The sequence below is a fragment of the Argiope bruennichi genome, chromosome X1 (assembly GCF_947563725.1).
Source record: "Argiope bruennichi chromosome X1, qqArgBrue1.1, whole genome shotgun sequence".
In the NCBI taxonomy this organism is placed as follows: domain Eukaryota; kingdom Metazoa; phylum Arthropoda; class Arachnida; order Araneae; family Araneidae; genus Argiope; species Argiope bruennichi.
In genome coordinates this window covers 100145024-100166174 of record NC_079162.1, presented here as the reverse complement: position 1 = coordinate 100166174, position 21151 = coordinate 100145024, and the positions used below count along the sequence as shown (strand labels likewise).

General features: G+C 27.9%; 1 protein-coding gene across 1 annotated transcript in view; it reads left to right on the top strand.

Annotated features, from left to right (window-relative positions):
- LOC129958039 (U1 small nuclear ribonucleoprotein A-like) overlaps nt 1–19032 on the top strand; it is a 45614-nt gene extending 26582 nt beyond the window's left edge. Inside the window, exons 2-5 of the mRNA XM_056070191.1 lie at nt 11786–11958; nt 13373–13625; nt 18042–18201; nt 18788–19032. Coding sequence (XP_055926166.1) covers nt 11786–11958; nt 13373–13625; nt 18042–18201; nt 18788–18947 — 746 coding nt within the window. The 3' untranslated portion in view covers nt 18948–19032. The remainder of the gene's footprint in view (nt 1–11785; nt 11959–13372; nt 13626–18041; nt 18202–18787) is intronic.
- Nucleotides 19033–21151: the final 2119 nt, after the last annotated feature.

Here is a 21151-nt window from a genome sequence, read left to right as displayed (position 1 = left end):
AAAAAAATCATACTATAACTGACAATATACTGATAATAAAATTCTGAATTTCTCTTCAAAGAGAGAATGTTTAATAGATTACCTTAGATTATATCCCAAATATTGCAAATATAATTTTTATTTTCTTCAAAATACTATTTTAATGCTTTTCTTGTCATGAACAAAGACGATGAATTTCAGTTTAAATATAGGAAAACAATGAAATTAGATTCTTTATTAGACTAAACAATACTAACTTCTCCATCTCGAAATCATGACAAGTCGTCAACTGCGTCCGAAAAACAGTAGATCATCCGATCAATGATTACAAAGTTTTATGAATTGTGCATTAAACCTTCCAAATTTTTAGATATTTTTTTCTTCCGTATTTGAACTATATACAGGATGTTGCCTAATCCGACCGACAAATTCATAGAGGTGATATTAGGCATCAAAAGGATAGAGAATCGCCATTTAACATGGGGCCCCAAACGACATTTAGTAGGTGAAAATCGCAAAAATAAAGAGAGTCGGCAAATTGTAGGAAACTGTAAAAAATTAATAAAAAAATAACAAACGCTGTTTGAGATATGAATATTTTTAAAGTGAAAGCCTATTTTAAAACTTTTTTTTTTCCACGCTGGTAACATGCAGATTAGGGGGTCGTAAATTACTGAAAACGAAAAAGTAGTTTAGAACCCATATTTGCACAAATATTAAAACTTGAAGAAAAATAAAAGCTTGAAAATATTAGGAATTTTATATTTCATAATTTGATATAAGCGTGTAGTGTGAGAACTGGGGAGTTTTCAAGATATTAAAAACTAAAATGGAACCAGAAAACATCACTGCAACATCAGTACCGCTGTTCGCAGAGAGCGTTGTCAAATTCGAAAGATAAATTCTGAGCAAGGATAGTAGGCATTAAGTAGATGAAAAATTGCCAGTAAACACAGGGTCGCAGGTAATGTTTTTCAATGAAAAATCGCAAATCGGGTGGAGTTTGCACGCTGTATTCCACACAGGAAGATACACACTTTTCTGCTGCAGCTTTATTCTCAGACGAAGCCTGCTTTACGAGAGAAGGCGTCTTCAACACGCACAATGTGAATATTTGGTCATTCGAAAATCCCCATTTCACTATTTCGTCGAACGAGATCACGTCACGAGTTTGATATTGACATCTGGGCAGAATCATCTATTTAGACCGTATCTTCAGCCCGAATGCCTCATCTACACAAAGGACTTCATTTTCTTCCAGCACGTGCCACCGGATTTATTGCAGGGAGCGCCGACAATTGTACACCAGAACATTTGGTTAATGCATTATGGAGCATCAGCGCATTTTAGCTACATTCGTGAAATCTGATTTGTTGTTTGTGAATAAAGTTTAACGGCCATCAATTTTGCAATATTTATCTTGCTCGCTGCTTTTATTGTTCTCGAATGCAAGATAATGTTACACACAAGAAGGCTTCTTCTCGATTATCTAGTTCCTAATCCTCGCGTTCATAGGGCCACTCTCTTCGCCTGGCTCATTCTCTTTCAACGTCTGTTTTTGCGATTTTCTCTGAATAAACGTTACCTGCGACTCTGTGTTTTCTTGTAATTTTTAATCTACTTAATGCATACTACCCTTGTTCTGAATTTATCATTCGAATTTGACAACGTCCTCTGTGAACATCGGTACTGATGTTGCATATGTTGTTTTCCGATTCCCATTTTAATTTTTCATGGATGTCTTTAAAACTCCCCAGTTTTCACATTGCACTCTGATATCAAATTATAGGATATAAAATTACTTACATTTACAAGCTTTTATTTCTCTTCAAATTTCAATATTTTTGCTAATATGGGTCCTAAACTACTTTTTCGTTTTCAGTAATTTACAACACCTTAGATCATGAAATCCGCATGTTACCCGCATGAAAGAAAACATTTAAGAAGGTGCTTTTACTTAAAAGAAATTCATAGCTAAAACAACATTTGTTGTTTTTTATTAATTTTTTTTACAATTTTCGGACTCCCTATATTTTTGCGATTTTCACCTACTAAACATTGTTTGGGACCTTATGTTGTATGATGATTCTTTATCCTCTTGATGCCTACTATCACTCCTCCTGAATTTGTAGGTCGAATTCGGCAACACATTGTATAACAAATAATCTGAACAAAGTAGCAAAAGTTTTTTAAAACTACGAAACATCTCAACTCCTTCAATCATTTATAAAATGATCGATCGACCGTTATAAATGTTAAAAAGTTCCAAGTTTTTAAAAATGGAATATTTAAGTATTGGACCGTTCAACGTGATTATTCCCGTCCATCGTCCAAATAATACTATTTATATCAATAATCTTAATGAGAAGATTACAAAAGATAGTAAGTGCTCTTTTTGAAATTCTATAATGTTACGCCATTTTTTTGGAAACTTAGGAGGCTCTGGAAACAGTTCTGTTAAGTTAGCCTATCTATTTTTCAAAAAGTTGGTAACTGGATGAAGTGTATCTGAATAAGCTCCCATTACTTTTTTAATGTAAAAAATATTTTGTTAAGTTGGATTGTCACTTACAAGCGTTTTTATTCGAAAACAATAACAGTGATGAAAGATAAGTTCTTAGTAAAATTTATTGCTCCTTTAGTGAGGGATCGTTCTAACACGATGATTCAAAACATTCTTTTCTTGTTTGCGATTTAGTTTAGTTTCATTTCAATAAATATTTGCAAATGAAATATGCAAAATTTTAGTTTAATGACAATAGATAATATCATAATGCTCCAGTACTACAAATACTTTTTTATCCGAAATTTGTTTATAGATATAATATGAGCATTTTTTATTCCTTTGTGTTTGTTTTTGGCTTTTTCCATTACTAATTGTTTTGCTCATTTTATTCCTTTTTCATTAGTTATTTCTAATAAAACAAAGGCATCATTTTTTGTTTCCTATCCAAGAAATCTTCAGAAAGGATTATAAGTCACTGATTCTCACTATTAGGTAAAGTAAATAGTAAGTTAATATCAATCAATTAAGGAATTGATTGATATTAGATCTATATGATAAATTGGCATATTAACTATATCCATTTCTAAATGCTAACCTGACAGATTAAATTTGCTATATGCTTAAAGGTATTCCAAGTTTATAAAAAAAATCTCAAGAATATATGAGTCTTTCCTTGAAAGTCCTGGAAGATCAACACCTCTTCCTTTTATCTTTGGCACTTAACAGAAGGAGGCCAAGATCACTATTGAGTCAACATCCCTTTTCCCATTACTTCATCCTACTTGAGAAAGGCAGACAGTGCCAACTCCCCATGCCAGATTATAAACACAGTCTTATCCTTGCATATTTCTTTTTTTAAAAACTGAAATCAAGATAGATTATTATTTTTTTTAAGTTGCCATAGTATTTTACATTTTATGTTAAATTGTTCTTCCAGGTCTTTAAAAAAAAAAAAAAAAAAAGAAAACAGTGTTCTGAAATAGAAAATGTACACTCATGAACACCAACCTCTGCATTCTAATATTGAATGTTGTTCAAAATATATTACAATTAAATGTTAAACCTTCATTGATAAAATAGTGATATGTTTAATCTTTCAAAAATATGACTTTTCTGAAATAAATGTTCAAATTGAACAAAAAGTGTACAAATATAGATCAAAATTTGTATACATATAATATATGTCCTCCCAGCAAAATTTGATATAAAAGTAAGGAAATTCCATAGAATTTTACAACCTAAACATAACAAAATATATCTAGTTTTTGCTTGTAAATTACTTGTTAACTGATTTCTCATATTACTTATGAAATGTTTTCCCCCTTTTCTAATTAATAGACACAAAGATAATTTGCTTAAATATCCTAAATTATATTAGAATATCCTTATTAAATTATATTTACATTTTGTAAGTTATTTTAGTATTATGCTGCCATAGTAAAATAATATGAGATCACAGTGATAGATAAATTGCAAGTTGCTGAATTAATACTCCACTTTCTGACTTAGCTGTTTTTTTTTATACCTTTCCATACTTTGACCTAAACTAAATTTATTTTGATTTTCGATCGTATGAAATTATTATATTAGTGTCCAAGGTGTATAGCATCATTGAATGTCTTTAAAAACTACTTGTATTTAGTAGTCCTTATTTAAGGGCTCCAAAAGTGATTACATTTTTGTCCAGGTGCTTATTTTTCTTTTTGAGATGGTAAGGGAGGGCAATTTTATCTCATTACAGAACCACACTAGATCTGCTTGTCTATGTGACTGTATTTTCTTGGAAGTGTCTGATCTTTTATCTCTTCATGGATCTTAATGAATTCAGAAATGTGTGGAATGAGTTTTATCTCATTTTAGGAAACTACTGATAATATGGGGAAAATATATTTCTTTAATTTACTTGACTCTTTTTTTTTTCATCTCCTTTTGCTTGCTTAAATGGGGGTGTCTGCATTTTTAAAGAATAATTTTATGTATTCATGTAAAACAATTTACTTTGGTTTTTAAAAATGACTTTATCTCATTCTTGTGGGCTTTTTATAGTGTGTGTTTTGTAACACATTTGTTGGTTGTATTTCACCATCATTCACCAATCACCAATAATGGTTTATTTAAATATTTTTCTACCAGAAATTTTTGTCTCCTCCCCAAAGAAAAGTTTTTAGAACTTTTTTATAGTACGTTTAAAAAATGTGTAGTTAATTTACTGTGAATTTTCAAAAGTGCATACACTGAATGGTTGAAATTTCTAAATATAAAATGTAAAGAAAAAGGTTCATGCTGTTTCAATGTTACATAAAAATAATCGGTTACTCTTGCCCAAGATTGTAAAAATGGATTAATGCCAATAAAAATTCCTTTTTTACTTTCTCGTGTTCAAAGAGGAAGAGCAAAATTTCAACCTCAAATTTTTTGATGGTATGATTTTATCTCCAAGATTCAGATCTGTATAAAACAAAGTTTTGGAATTATGTGTATATATCTGTGAACTCAATAACTTAGAAATGCTATGAGACAAAGTGATGAAATTTTGTATCGTTTTTTAACACAAAATTTGCAATTTCTATCAATGAATAGAATCCATTACAGGAAGTTGAAGAATGCAAATGAAAAACGATAATTTCAAAATGCAAAGAGCTATATCATTAAAATTTGGCTCATGGTTTTAGAATTTAAAGTAAAGAGAAGTATGAACTTTTGAAACAAATCTATCATTTCTGTATACATGCACATGCATATAAACATACCGCAGAATTATAAATAAATGATATTTGGTTCATAATCTTTGTACTAAAATTATAACTGTGTGTCAAATTTTGGTTTTAGTTAGCTGGTCAGAAACCTTCCAAATTATCTGCTTGGTTTACTTTATTATAATACAAGACACAGAATGCTCATGTGTGGGATTCTGAAAATAAAAATTTGGGTGCTCATGATTTTCATAGCCTTGTTCAAATACTATAAATTTTACGCAAGAAGGAGGGATGGTGATACTCTATGAAGAAGTATGCAAAAAGGGGAGATATTTTCCACTGGTTTCACATGGGTTGCAGAGCATATTATGCCAGCCATTTCTGGTAGCGTTTCAGAGTCATGCTCCAATTTTGCCTTTTTACAATATATATATAAGCTAATAAAAAAGTTTTGTAAGAAAATTTCTCAGGTTAAATTAGTTTTCCTCTGAATAGTTAATACCTTTTTTTTTTTTTTCCTAACATTGCATCATGTTCTGCAATTGATAAAATGATTGCATGTATAAGAGGAGACATAATATTGAAAGTTTTACATTCCATGGAAGAAGTATCTGATATAAAGTTCTATTCTTTTCAAGCATGATTATTTATTGCTTGTTTTACAAATTTTAGAATACGTAATGAGGAGATCTTTAATAAACTATGTATCAGTAAGAAATGTTTTTGCTAAAAAAACTGGTAGGTGTGAAAAAAATTAAACAAGTTCTATGTTGTTCTTAAATTAGAATGGATAAAATGATGAAGATCAGTGTGACGCTGTTTTCTTAGAATATATAAATTTCATGGAGTGTATTGATGACAGTCAAATCATTTTCACTCAATGTCAAGAAAATTAGATTGGATGATGGTCCCCCCCCCCCTTTTATTTCAAGACAATAAATTTACAAAACTGCAGTTTTGAAAATTATTTTTATTGTTTCTCATGAACCAACATCTGATGGAGCAGGATGCAGCATTTATTAAAATATTTCATTTTTTGGGAGGAACAGATAACTAAAGAATTAGCTGCCATTAACATAAACAAAGCTAGAGTCTGATTTCTTGTTATCTTTATGAAAAATGAAATTCCTTTGTGAAAGGAAATAGTGCAGTTAAATATATAAAACTAATGTATTTGTTCAACAAGCAGAGATTTTAATTACTTACACAATCTAATGAATTGGGAATAATAATTTTTAGTGATTTTAGTAAAATTGTAAACAGAACACATTTTTATTTACATATTTAATAAAAAATAAAATTAGCATGATTTTTGTATCCAAATTTTATATACTTATTTTTGGATCCTTTTGTATCAAGAATTTGAAATGTTAATGAAGTAGTGGTAAAAAGAACAAATAGAAATTCCACCTTGATGTGCTTCCTAGAAACAGTCATTTCGTACATCCTTTAATATTCTTCATATCATTTATATTTCCTGACAACTTAATATCATGACTTCTGTATGTATACCTCTTACATGATAGATAGTTTCATTAAAAGTGCTTAAATTCGAAAATTGTTTTAAAATAACTTTGAAAGTGCTTAGTTTAAAAAAAAAATGTCCTTAAAATATGCTTAATTTTCTCATGAAATGCAAAGGAAACATCCTCCCTCAAATATTTAATATAATAAATTGAAAGCATAGCAGTGACACTATTTGTCCCTTGTATCAAGAACAAAAGCTGATGAAAGAGAAGGAATCCAGGGCAAGGTAGAACAAGGGATATTAATACATGCTAAGGTAAACCTAAAATCCTTTGAAAGACCACATTAATTACCCTCTTTCTTCAACAAGAGGAACTTTCATTTAATGAAATACTGCAAGGGTTATTAATAAAAGAAAGTATGAATTGTGCCAAATTTGTTGCAACTTAAAAAACTTGCAAACTTCTTTTAAGATTTCATATGGTGAATTTATTTTATTTATGTGTGTTGAATGTGTTGAACTTTTTTTATGGGTTGTTAAAAGGTTTGGCATATGAGTATGCCTCATAAAGAGAGTCGTGCTCTTCCCAATAGGGGAGGAGGCATGGTCTGCCCAATGGAGGAAGGAGTGTAATGATAATCCTCTCGAATTTTTGCAAAATATTTTTCTAGTTGAAGGGTGTATTTTATGAAGGAGGTATAAAAATATTGTCAAAATTTCTAAAAGAATTTTTTTTGCTATGTAGCTTATTCTGGTTCAAAATAAAAGTTTGGTTTTAAAAGAAATAATTACCCCCACCAATGAAAAGTTTAGTCCTAAATCATGTAATTCTGCTTCCTTAATTAGTACTATTTTAAATTTTGCACAGAATCAAACAAAACACAGAAATAATATGTGACCAAATTATAAATAATTGAATTTAATTGGAATAACGTGTTATTATATCTTGGCAACTTACTTAAAGGTTTTTATTTGTAAGAATATTATAGCTTCTACATATATTTAAACATGAAGAAGATATTTAATGTAAATATTTTCAAATGAATAGTTGTGTTTATTCTCAAATATCCAATGATGCATTTCACATTACAGAAAAAGAGCTTTTCGGTGATGATAAATAAATATGATTTCTCAAAACAGACTAACCACATAGGACAAACTTGTTATGCATTATTGGAAAAGATACTCAGTGATAGTAAGTCCTGATGTTATTACTGTTACTGAGTTGCGTCTTTTGAATACATTTTAGCAAGTTTTACTTTTTAATACAAATTTAATTTTCTTAACCTGTTACTAAGTATTCCAAAGTTCATGTGGCTTTGAAGCCTGTTCTTAATTATTGTAGTGTGCATATGATTTTTAAGAATTTGAAATGTGCTGAAGTTTCTTTTACATGCACATGTTGACATAAGTAGAGTATATGCAATTTTAATTAATTTATTCATTTTTATACTGTAATGCTTTCGACCAAAAGCGACTATATCTCCTGTCTTTGAAAATGTTGGTACTGTAGTACTTAAAAACATCAGGAATTCTGCTGTCCATATGTAAACAGTAAGTCTTGTTGTGTATCTGAAGGAATAAAGAAAAATTGCCATAGGATTGAAAATTGCAATTATCTTCTTGAAGGAAATTTCCCCGTAAGTATTGTTTACTCTGATGGGAAAGAAAGGGCATAACCATCAGCACATGAGTTAATTCAACTTCATGAATTTTTAAGTTTCTAAAAATTATTTCAAAAATTGTTGAATTATTTATAATTCTAAACTTGAATTTTTTAATTATGGTGAAAAGAATCTGTAAGCATTATCAGTTATTGGAAAGTTAAGTTTTCAGAGCTAATATGAAATTGGTAATTGGGTATGTGTTTGTTTGTTTTGTATAATTTACATAAATGTTTGAGTGAGGGAATGAAACAAGTTCCAACATAGATCATTCGACTTCCATCTTGAGCAATTAATTTTTTATCCCATATTCCATAAAATTATATCAATAATGTAAACTTCCAGTATTTATAGTATAAACACTGGATATATATAGTATAAACTATACTACTACTATATGTAATTATAGTATATACCCACACATATATATACATTGAGAGATATGTATTCTTATCAATATCTCATCAATCAAATTTCAATTTTTACTTAAAGATAATGTTATCAATAAATTTTGAGTCTCAAATAAACATATTAACAAAATTATAATCATTTTTAGATTTGCCTTACATAATACGATATTTCAATTAAAATATGAAAAGTTTTTTTTTTCAATCAAAGGTTTTTCAAAGATTACTACCACTGTCGATTTGAATCCATTCATATCTATATATTATATTTATTGAAATCATTATATCAGTATTAATAAAATTTTAAAAAACGAATTAAATTAAAAATTTCTTGACACATTTTTAAAGAAGAGTAAAATATTGATTTTTTAAAGTATAACCTCTAATTTGCAGTAAACTTCAAAAAAATTGCTATTCCTCTCCTTAGATTTTTATGGGCTTGCTAGATTTCTACATCAGTGACAGCATTTTCAAAAATGATGCATCCGTCCAAATTAACTGGTAATTTGTTAAGAAATATGAAGAAGGGGCATAGATTTTTATTTTGAATCTTATGAAAGTTGGCTTAATGTTTTGTTGACTATTTCCATTATTTTAATTTTTTGTCTAACAAAAAAAAGCATACTTTATTTTACAATAGAAGACATTAGGTAAATACAGAAATAAAAATTAATATTTAAAAAATACATTTTTAAAATTTATTTGTGTGTGTTTTTAAAATTTTTCAATGAAGATTGTATAATAAAGCAGAAAACATTCTATGCTTAGAAAATACATAATTTTACTCTTGCATGTTTTTTTTTTTTTTTTTTTTTTTTTTTGCGCTAAAGTGCTTTAAAAAAAAATGCCTAAATTTTGAAGCAATTTCCACAATTTACCCAATGTATAACTTTAAATTCAAAATACATTATGCAAATTAGAACATAACATGAATATAAATGTAAGCCCTGAGGAATGAAGAGGTGTTATTTGTTTTGATTCAAATATCTTTGAATGTGATGAATGGAAAAAATATTTGTAATGATAATTAATCTTTGCAATTCCCATCATTATGTATATGTAACATATTAACATGTTATAATACATGCTTCACAACATCAGATCATTTTTTAATCAACAGTGTATCATTTTCTATTTTAAATAATGGAATTCTAATATTTATTTTGATCTGTTATTTACAACTTGTATTGTGTGTAGTTTAATTTCATAAAATTGGCAGTATTAATCATTGACAATTTTAATCCATCCTTTTTATTAAAATTATAATTTGATATAATCCTTGTTACTTATAGCAACAAAAAATCAATGTAAACTTTTTTTTTTTTTTTTTTTTTTTTTCCTCCCAAAGGTTTTAGCCATCTGATATGTAGTCACTTAACTGCCTTCGCTATTATTTAATTCAGTGTCACTTTTTTAAATTTTATTTAGCAGCATTTTGATTTGACTGTGAATCCACAAAATATTTTACGTTTATGGATATTCATGGATTTTTTATATTTTTAATATCTACGAATAATAGCTTATTTATATCTTAGTGTAGTATATAAGCTTAAAAATTGAACAATTTAATGAACAAGCAAACCATTTATATAAATACATTATAGTTAATTTTAGTAGTTATTTATGAGCTTTTATTTTAACATATATTTTTTTAAAATTATTCTTTTTATAATAATGCCCCTGTCCCTTACAAAAAGGCTATTCAATAGTATTTCTGCATCTAAGAAGCTTCATGCTTAGAAAAAGTTATGTAAAGTGTAATTAAATTTTTCTATAATTTTGTTTTAACTATAAAATTGATCCAACTGTCATTTCTGTTTATTATTATTATTATTTTAAAGCAAAATATTACACAACAAATTTAGCTATTTGGAAGTTACAAAAATTTATTTCTTAACTTCTAACCATCAGTGAATCTCGACAAACAGTGATGAATGATACATAAAACTGCTTAGTTGTTCAACCAGTGGTAATTGGGTCATTTGTAATTTTTTATGTGCAATCAATTTAATGCCTGTCTATCATCTGTTTTTATATAATTTTAAAAGATAATGTAAGTTTGTATGTAACTTTCCCAAAAGCAAAATGAAATGAAATGAAAATAATTTACATAAATTTGAATTGTATGTTAATATAATATTGTAGGATAGATTTGAACAGGATAACAGTGCCTGTATTATTATAAAATATATTTTCACATCCATTATCTAAATGTCTTAAGTAAGCTCATTTGTCTTCAATTTTTTTATTTAATGAATACTTTTTAATACAAAGTTATTAAATCTATAATGTTACTTACAATTTCTTTTGTTTGTTTGTAGAATGGGCTACATCGAAATAATTTTAAATGGCATTTTTTATACAGTGTATTTTTTTTTTATACTTTACAGTTGTATATGAATTACTTTGAAGTTTTCATTCATAAATCATTATATAAATATAATAAATGATATTCAAGTAAAATCTCAGACCAATCTTGTACCATAAAACAATCTACAATGAAAATAACAGGAAACAAGTATGTGGAAAAATATTTGTAACATATAACATCACTCTTTTTCTTTACGATTTCTTGTTCTTCACTGAAATCTTCATGTACTGGAAAACTGCCATTTCAGTTATAGAGCATTAATGAGAATAGCACAGAAAGACAAAAAATCAACATTCCTGTAGACAACAAACATTCCTGTAGATTTGAAAAACTCCCATTTCATCCAAAGTCAACAATTGCAAAAATCATTCTTTAAAAGTTGAAAATCAGGGCAACAATTCTAATAATTTTTTTTCTTTTTTAAAAAATTAAAGATTTAATTAGAAAGCTAAAACATTGAATTTGAATTATTCTATACCATTCAAATTCATTATTCATAACATCTACTATATAAAGATATATAAGTATTTATTTATTTTTTTCATATTTAATGAAGGGAAAAAAAATTTCGAGTTTTAATTTGTAATGATTATAATGTTTCTTTTTTACTTTGTTTTTATATTTGTAAGAGCAGGTTGCTGTAAATGAAAAAGTGTGGTTTTTTAATATAAAATAATATAATTTTATCTTTCAGAGTTGAAGAGATCTCTAACTGCAGTATTTTCTCAATTTGGCAAAATTCTTGATATTGTTGCTATGCAAACTTTAAAAATGCGGGGACAAGCCTTTGTGGTGTTCGATGATATAAAAAGCGCGACTGCTGCTCTTACTACGATGCAATCCTTTCCGTTTTATGACAAGCCAATGGTTTGTACTTTATAATTTCTTTCTAAAATGTTTTATTTCATTGTCAAACTAGTTAGTTTGAGTAAATGTTTGATTTACTCATCATAATAATAGCAAACATTTTTCTGTGTTGTTTATTTTAAAATTTGCTACTCTTATAGTTGTTAGTAAGCTGCACTGAAAATTATATTGAGAAAATGGAAAATAATACGCTAGAAATGCATTAATATTTACACTGAATTTTAATGTATATCCAGAGTGAAAAAGCTGTAAAAATTTGCATAAAGTGTAAATAATAATAACCTTCAGGTATTAGCAAAAATATCTAAAGAAAGTATGATAGTTAATGAACTTTCTTTTTGTTCTGGTCATATATGATTTTTATTTAAATTACAGTAAATACACATTATTTGGCTAATTAAGTACATATTTTAACTAACTATGCCATGTGAATGGACCCAGGAAAGTAATTGGTAGAAATGTTTCTACTTTAAAAATAAACACAGTTACTATTTTCTTATGAAATGTGTTTCAATATATCAGTAAATATAAATTAAGGCAACCATCTCAATCACACGCTGACAAAATGTATCATACAGAATTTAATCCTGAAAAGCAATTAATGCTTACAGGCACACAAGAAGAAAACACCCAACAATCATTAGTTATTTTTTTTTAAAGAAGTTAAAAATTAAATTCTTAGATAAAAAAAAATGTATGAGATATGATAACATTTTTATAACATTAAAATCATAAGGTATTGCTTATGTTTTTATAGTCCTTTTTCTGAGATAAAAAAAATGTATGAGATATGATAACATTTTTGTAACATTAAATTCATAAACTATTGCTTATGTTTTTATAGTTATTACTGTATTTGTGCAAACTAATTTTAGCAGAGATAGAGATTGCAGACGTGGATAGTCTTCCTCAGAAAAACTGATTTTCTTATAAAATGCTCAATTAAATATATCTACAATTATAAAAGTTATGTTAACCATTTGAATAATCAATGTACTGAAAAAGATAATATGATAAATATTATCCAGAAACAGAGGATAATCTCTCTCTCACTCTGGTATTCATTATGGTTTAAATAGCGGAGTAACATACTCCAGAATGTACATATACCTTTTTCTGAAAATGGTTGAAAATAAAATAACTGGTGATACATAAGAGAGTTAGCAAATTAAACTAAGTTTTTTGAGCATATCAGTACATAGTAATTTCTTAATTTGTATTGATATCACTGAAAGAAATATATTACTCTACCCTACAGCTTTTGTTTTGGTCATGAGCTACCATTCATATCCTAAATATTTCATATAAAATAATATTTTGTATTGGTATTTTTTCTCATCTTAAATTTTTAAGGTATGAAAGTTATAAGTAACATTCATGTAAGGCTAAGATATATTTTTTTGCACTTTCTTAGAGAATACAGTATGCGAAAACGGATTCTGATGTTATAGCTAAAAGGAAAGGAACTTATATTGAACGTGTTAAGGAACCACGACCAGAGCCTGGTGAGAAGAAAAGGCATCGCGGAGATCTTAAAGAAATCAAAAGGAAAAAAGCAAAAGAAATGCAGATGCAATTACTGCAGCCTCTGTTACCTGGTATTCCTGCCGGGGCAATGGTCCCAACTCTAATCCCAACATTATTTAGTGGTCACCAAAGCATTCCTCGTAAGTAATAATTTTCTGAATAATACGTAATTCAGTTGATTGATATTGTGATTGGCTTATAAAATTTACAATGTACATCACAAATGTGTTTTTTTAATACATGTAGCTGTCATGTTGATTGAACTTCTGTGGTTCTGAATGCATCACTTCATATTAAATTGAATGTATGCTTTAAGACCCTTTGTATATTTTCTCTGATGATATGACCTAGGATTCAGTGTATAAACAACAATTCATTTTTAATATATTCCTTAACATTGATGGAAACAAAGGAAGTGGCTGTGTCTTTATGTAGCAATTGTAAAAATAAACAAGCATGTTCAATTCTCCTCTTTTACTCATTTGAATTCAATGTAAATATACCATATTTTGCCTGTTTAAATTTTTAATGCAAATATTTTAACTACAGATAATTAAATTCATTCAGAAGTATTTTACATATAATACTTGTTAATTATAAATAACTTGATCTCTTAATACTTCATTGCAACATGTATTTGAGTAGTGATATTTAATTAAATTATTGTCAGCAGAATTGTAAAAAAAATCTTTTCTATATGCATAATTAATTTTAATTATTAAATAAAATATTAGATAATTTTAAAGGTTAAATATTAAATGTTTTTTTTTTGTCGTTTTTCTGTGTTAGTATTAATTAGACATGAATTTGCAGTTGTTATATTGTATTAAATTTTTTTAAAAAAATGGATCTTTTTCTGAGGGAGAATTGAACATGCTTTAGTCATAAGCTTGCAATATTCGAAAATTAACTATTATCTCATTCTCAGAATCTAATATTTCTTTTGATTAATATAGTTTTTGGAATAATAGGTTTAACGGATATTAATTTATAACTAGAAAGTAGATTTTTAGCTAAATAACTAGAGTTGGTTTTCCTGAAATTCTGAAGTGAAGTAGTATAATAAAAAATTAAATGAAGATAATTTTGGCTATGTATGGATATTTTCCAATTATCATTTCAAAAATTTCTTATACTCATTTGTGAAAGAATTTCATGTTCCTAATGTTGTTTTGAGTTATTCTTTTTTTATGCATGAATAGAGCAGCAGAATTTTAAGAAAGGTTTTATTTTTAATTTCTAGGCATCTAATTTTTGGCTTATTCAAACCGCGAGGTTCGATTGTTTGATAATTACAGTGTTTTCTCTTTATACACTTTGTGTATGAGAAAGTGAGAAGAGTCACAAAATTGGAAAAAATCTCTCTCTCTCTCTCACTCAAGATTTATATTTCAATTACAGAAAAAGATCTGTTTAAATATTACTGTTCCTTCTTAGGGCGCTTATTCCTGGTCACCCTGTAAATACTTATTGAATAAGATATGGCCAATTGTCAATTTTTGAAGTTTATTTCTTCATGCCAGAAAGCATGATTGCATCTCACTACCCAAAATTCAAGAAGCCACATTCTGCAAAAATTGAATATTTTTAGAGTTGCCACAGCACTGGGAAAATGCATGGAATTTAAAAATCATCTGTAAAAACAGGGAAATTTGAAAATGTCCATAAAAAACAGGAAAATAATTGAAATTTTTCTTAATTTCTTTTTCTCCCCCCTCTTTAAAGAGAACATTGTGAGAATAAAAAATCGTAGCCATAGCGCCAAAAATGATACAACTATGTAATCGTGGGAACTCGCCTCTTTTTTATTCTGTATAGATCAGTCTAATTTCGATCTCAGAGGCGGTTGTTTTCTTTCCATGAAATTCCCGAATTGCAGATAATGAAGATGTGCGAGATAATAGAATTAATTTCTCTGACAGGAATAGCAACATTCAATCTGCAGAAGCATCGCGGTGGTGTTTAATCACGCACGTGAGTTTATTGAAAAGTTTGTTTATTACTTCAAAAATTGTGAGCTTATTCCGAGTAAATACGATAATTTTTTTAAAAGAAACAATGAGCGTTTCAAAATCCGTATTTAAGACAGGTTGGACGGATAAAAATATGAATCCTGACTTTGGTGAATGGGTTAGAAAAGTTCTGCAAAATCCGTTTCCTGCGTACTACTCGCTATGTAAGAAAATAACAAGTTTAAGCAATATGGGGAAAATGCACTCATTAGCTATGCTAGAAGAGAAAAACATGCAAAATTGCGCACCTGTTCAAAAAAGTCATAGTTGATATTAGACTTTGTATCTAAAATGAATAAAGTATAAGAGGGCACTTAAAATAGGATGTTCGAAAATAAGTCGATTTCGAACTCTTTAGTTCAAGAAAAATCATTTAAAGCTGAACTTTTATGGGCATGAAAACTTGTTGCGTCACGTTCGTTCTTTAATGCATTCAAGGATATATCGGAAATATTTTCGCATATGTTCACTGATTGTGAAATAGCCTAAAAGTGTACTTTAGATCGTACAAAAATGTATATTATTTGTTACGAATTAGTTCCGCTTTTTCAACTATGTCTTAAGAAGTGTTTAAGCAGTAAAAAATTTTATAGTATGCTTTGACTAAGCTTTAAACCGCTTTTCACAAAAATATTTAAGATATTAGTGTGAATTAACCAATAGAATCTCTACACGATTACACGATATTGGAATTTAATGTTTTAAGGCATACCTTTGCTCAAGAAATGTTTGAGAATTTTATAGAAGTTAGATCAAGTTTGGACGTATACTCTTACAAATTAGTACGGATGGACCAAATATATTAAAAAATTTAAAAACATGTAAAAAAAACTGCGCAAAAATGACTAACATTTTAGATGTAGGTGCTTGTGAAGTACACAAAATCCATTGAGAGTTTCGGTATGAATATAAATCTACCGAATGGAAAGTAGATGTTATTCTAAGACCAATGTATAGAATATTTATTGATAGTTCAGCTAAAAGTTCCGTTTTCCTGGAAATTATTCGTTCTTCTGAATTTTCATGGAAGTTTTGTTCTTTCCGTAGGGTAGAAAATATCAGTTTGCGAAAGTACTCTAATAAAAGTTTTTGACAGCAAAAGAATACATAGATTTCAATTTTTAAAAAACGTTTTCAGGATCTGCCTCGAGTGATAATATTATAAGTGCTTGGCGGGATAAATGGATTCTGTATAAATTATCTTCTCTTGCAATGTTAATATTCTTCAGACATTTCTTTAAAAAAAAAATTAGACATTTGAATCAGTGGTGCCTTTCTGATATGAAAACATTTTTGTTAAACATTTAATGAAAAACATTGTCAAAAGAAGCATAATCGAAGAAACAAAAACATTCAACGGCTATTTTTGATAGAGTTTGATGATTCTAAAAATTTAAGTCTGAGAATGAATGTCGATATTACAATAGTGACTACAAAATACTTGATTACTATTGGAGCTACTGAAACTGAAAAGGAAAAGATTTTTAGCAGAGAATTTTATATTTTTTGAAGAATACTATAAAAAAATATTTGAATGCATGTCCAAAAATTTTAGTGTTTTGAAATCTGCATCTCACTTTGCATTTTTATCAGAATTAATTATTTTTTCTATTCTTATTCGCTCTCGAAATATTAAACAGTATCTATTTGTAATACTGTTTTATTGATATTTTTTGTTAATTTTATGGTTTAAAAGCTCGTTTTCGCTCTAATTATTCGTTGTTATAGCAAATTATAGCACATATTTATTGAATGCTTTTTCCACTCATTTAAAGTATGGAGTATTGTTATTCCATTATAACTACACTAGTGCTGTTCACACATTTTCTCTCATATTGCATATGTATATAATTTTTTCCCAGATTTGAGTGGCAACCCTGATTTTTTCATCTCATAATTAATTAAAAACCTTGTCTGTTTTAAACATTTGTGGAAGAGGAGGACTCATCTGAGTTTTCCATGATCAATTTATATTTTAAAAAATACTAAATAGAAGGAAAACTAAGTCCTAGTATAGAATAATCAATGTAAAATATCTTGTTCAACTGATGTGTATTTGATTAGTTAAGTTAAATAATGCATGATCAATTTGACTTTTCATAAAGTTCAAGTAAAATTTAAAAAATAGGCTTTTATGTTTGATTAAATCATTAATCGGAATTCGTATTATTTAAAATTCATTAAATTGCTTTACTGTAAGTTTTTCTGTGCATTCTGTATTTGTTGTATTGCAGTTTTCTGGAATTTAATTTAAAATATTTTTTATTGTTTGTTGTATGGAGATCAAGTGACATTTAAACTCTAGCTAATGATATATGTCTTTTTTTTTTATCAGATGTTGAATCCTCTCATCTGATTTGATATAATTTAAGCATTCTATGTTTCCTTTTCCAGAAAGTGGTTGATGCAACTATATTTTTACTAATCTTATATTCTTTTACTCTATGGTATTTCTGTTTCAAGTAACATTGCCTTATTTATATTTTAAAATTTTGTATTATTTACCTTATTCAAAAGTTATTATATTTTTATGCACTTTTATAGTTCAAACCATGCCACAAGCTCAAACTGCAGCTATGACAGCAGGAACTACGACTACTACGTCTACATCTGTAGTATCAGATCAACCACCTAACCAGATTTTGTTTGTGACAAATGTACCTAAAGAGGCAACTGATGCTATGCTAACTATTCTTTTCAGTCAGTAAGTATATATTCATATAATTTGATTTCTGTTTTATACTCTCTTGTTTTGTACTCTTTATTAATTTTGTTTTATTCTTTGTGTTAACCAACAAAAAATGTTTATGAAGAGAAATCTAGTTAAGAAATGTGTTTTATAAGTCTGGTATATTTCTTAACACAGAGGGCATGATATTGAGATGTGATTGAATGTACTAAAATGCTAAATATCATTTTATTCAAAATTTTTCATCCTATATTTAAAAGAAATTAATTTTTATAACCAGATGTTTATGTATGTATGACAGTTATTTTCATTAACATACTATGAAAAATATGTATCTGCCTAATAATTCAGGGTTTTAAAAGCGTATATTATTCATTTGATTTTTAAAATTGTTTAACAAAATTAATTTTCTGAATGTAAAGTTAAATTGTAGTTGAAGGTTTTAGCTTAGATTATATTATAATTAAAAGGCAATTGAAGTTAGAATTTAATACCTAAAATGTTATTGCCAATCGTCATAACTGACATTTATAATGATTGGCAGCTATTTTTGTGTTGAATGAATCATTTGATCTCATTTTTTTCTTCTTCTGAATTTCAGATTTCCTGGCTTTAAAGAAGTGCGATTGGCACCTGGGAGGCATGATATTGCCTTTGTGGAGTTTGAAAATGAGATTCTTGCTTCCACTGCCAAAGACTCGTTACAGGGTTTCAAACTTACTCCTACTAATCCCATTAATATCACTTTCGCCAATAAGTAATAGATTTTTTATGTGTACATATTCATAATATGTGACCAACGAAATCACTTCCATTATCATATTAAATAAAATAATGCTTATACAAGGCTGCCTTTCTTTTCATTCTTTTTCAATAGGACTTGAAAAATGACATTGTAACTTTTTTTTTAATTGGTTTGAGTATTCACGTAAAATTTTAAACGGATATTCAGTTTGTATGCAACAGTAATGGAAAAATAATAAACTTTTACAGTAAACAACAAGATGTGAAACACTACAAACATTCTTTACAAATAGAAATATTGAAAATGCGATTATTGTAAATAATTTTGCTAATTTGAAATAAGTATCAGTAATATTTATTTCAAATGATTTATCTCAGCTGAAAACTTCTAATTGTGTATTCTTATTCGATGATGGTTTAAATTATTCTTCCACATTCTTCATCGAATATTCACAGACGAATACATTAGAAAATTCTAGTAGCATACGACCAAAAGTTCAAATACGACTGTTGTCTTTAAATTTCAACTTGTGAAGATTTTTTTTTCCAGTAAATATATATATTCGATTCCTTATATCTAAAATATTTTTTGCATATATTTCATTCAAATTACTGAAAATTGTATTTATTTTAAATTCAATTTTAATTACAGACCCACGTATACGATTGATGCAGTTGGCCTTCCTTATAAATTCGAGGTCTTGCACTTGTGCGTATATTTCGACTCCATTAAGTGTAAAAAATTCAACTTTTATGTATTTAAAAATTTTTAATTTGTTTCTCAAGAAAGCAAATGGATATTGTCATTAATTAAAATGTGATCGGCTACAAACGTATTTACTTTTGTATTATTATCTTTCGTTTTTCTATCCCATTAAATGCAAAATGAAATCTAGTATGTCATTTAATTAAACAGTGATGTTCAATAATTAAATAGTCCGTTGTTTTGTGTTAAAAAAAATGCCACTTAAATGTCTAAATTTGCTTAAAATGAAGTGCACCTATCAGTGAAAATTTAAAGATATTTTTACTCCTTATATCATTAAGTTTGCTTGGCTGAATGGTCATTGGCAATTAAATTTACTGCTCTTAATTTCATAAAATGATTAGCTAACAAGTAAATTTTTTTATTAAGAAGTAATTAAAAAATAATAATTTGTAGACATCCAGAAGTTATGTCCTTAAAATTCGAACAAAGAAAAATAACTCAATTTAAGCATATTGACAAAATTATTCATATGATTTGAAAGGGAATTCAATGTTCTGTATTGTGATTATATGGAGTATTTTGAGTATTTCTACATCATTAAAATAAAATGGCAAGCAGAAGTGAGTGAGCATTTTTGACACCATAGCATTTAATCGAGACGTTAAAGCCGCTGCAATTACTCGCGAGATACATGTCGTGTACTAAGAAACATATGTCAAATTATTGACTTAACGAAAAAAAAAAAAATTACGGAATCCAACTGAAGCAATATCTCATCAAATTACTGACTCAACAAAAAGAAAGATATGAATCCACCTAACTCCAATACAAAAGTCCAGGTCAAATGATTTGAGGAATTTAAACATCTTTTGAGAAACGCTCAAGATTTATTGTTCACCTCAATAAAAAGTAAACATCGGTTTTTATTTTAAAGTATCTTCTGCCTAAAAATTATTTAGAACTTATTTTTACTTCTTTTCTTTAATTAATTCACTCCCAAATCTCCGATGACATTTTAATGAATCAAAGTTGGTGCGTACACGCTGATGCACAACAGTTATTATCCTTAATACTTTCTAAAGATGGGAATCCATTATTATTAACATCCGAATTCTCGTCAAACTCGCATCCCAGACGAAAGACAAATAATAATCATTGGCAGATAAGGACTACGTAGATGAATCTGCACAGTCCTCTGTCAGTGTACACTTGTGAACTGTGCTTTGCATTTTCATATCAATATTTCGAAGCAACAATTTTTTTTGTGTGTGGACTATTTAATGAAGTGATAGGTTAAGGATTTGGGAAAAGTTAAGGCTGTTTATTAGTTCAATTTTCATACTTTAGATTTTTAATTGCCTTCCTTCCATACTTCCTAGATAAATTTTACCCAAATCAATAGAATAACTGAAAAAAAAATTTTTTTCAGTTAGATAAATAAATATATTTTGATTATCAAAATAATAAGTCAACTGAAATAATTTTTTTTCATGTTTTTCCAATTCATAAGCA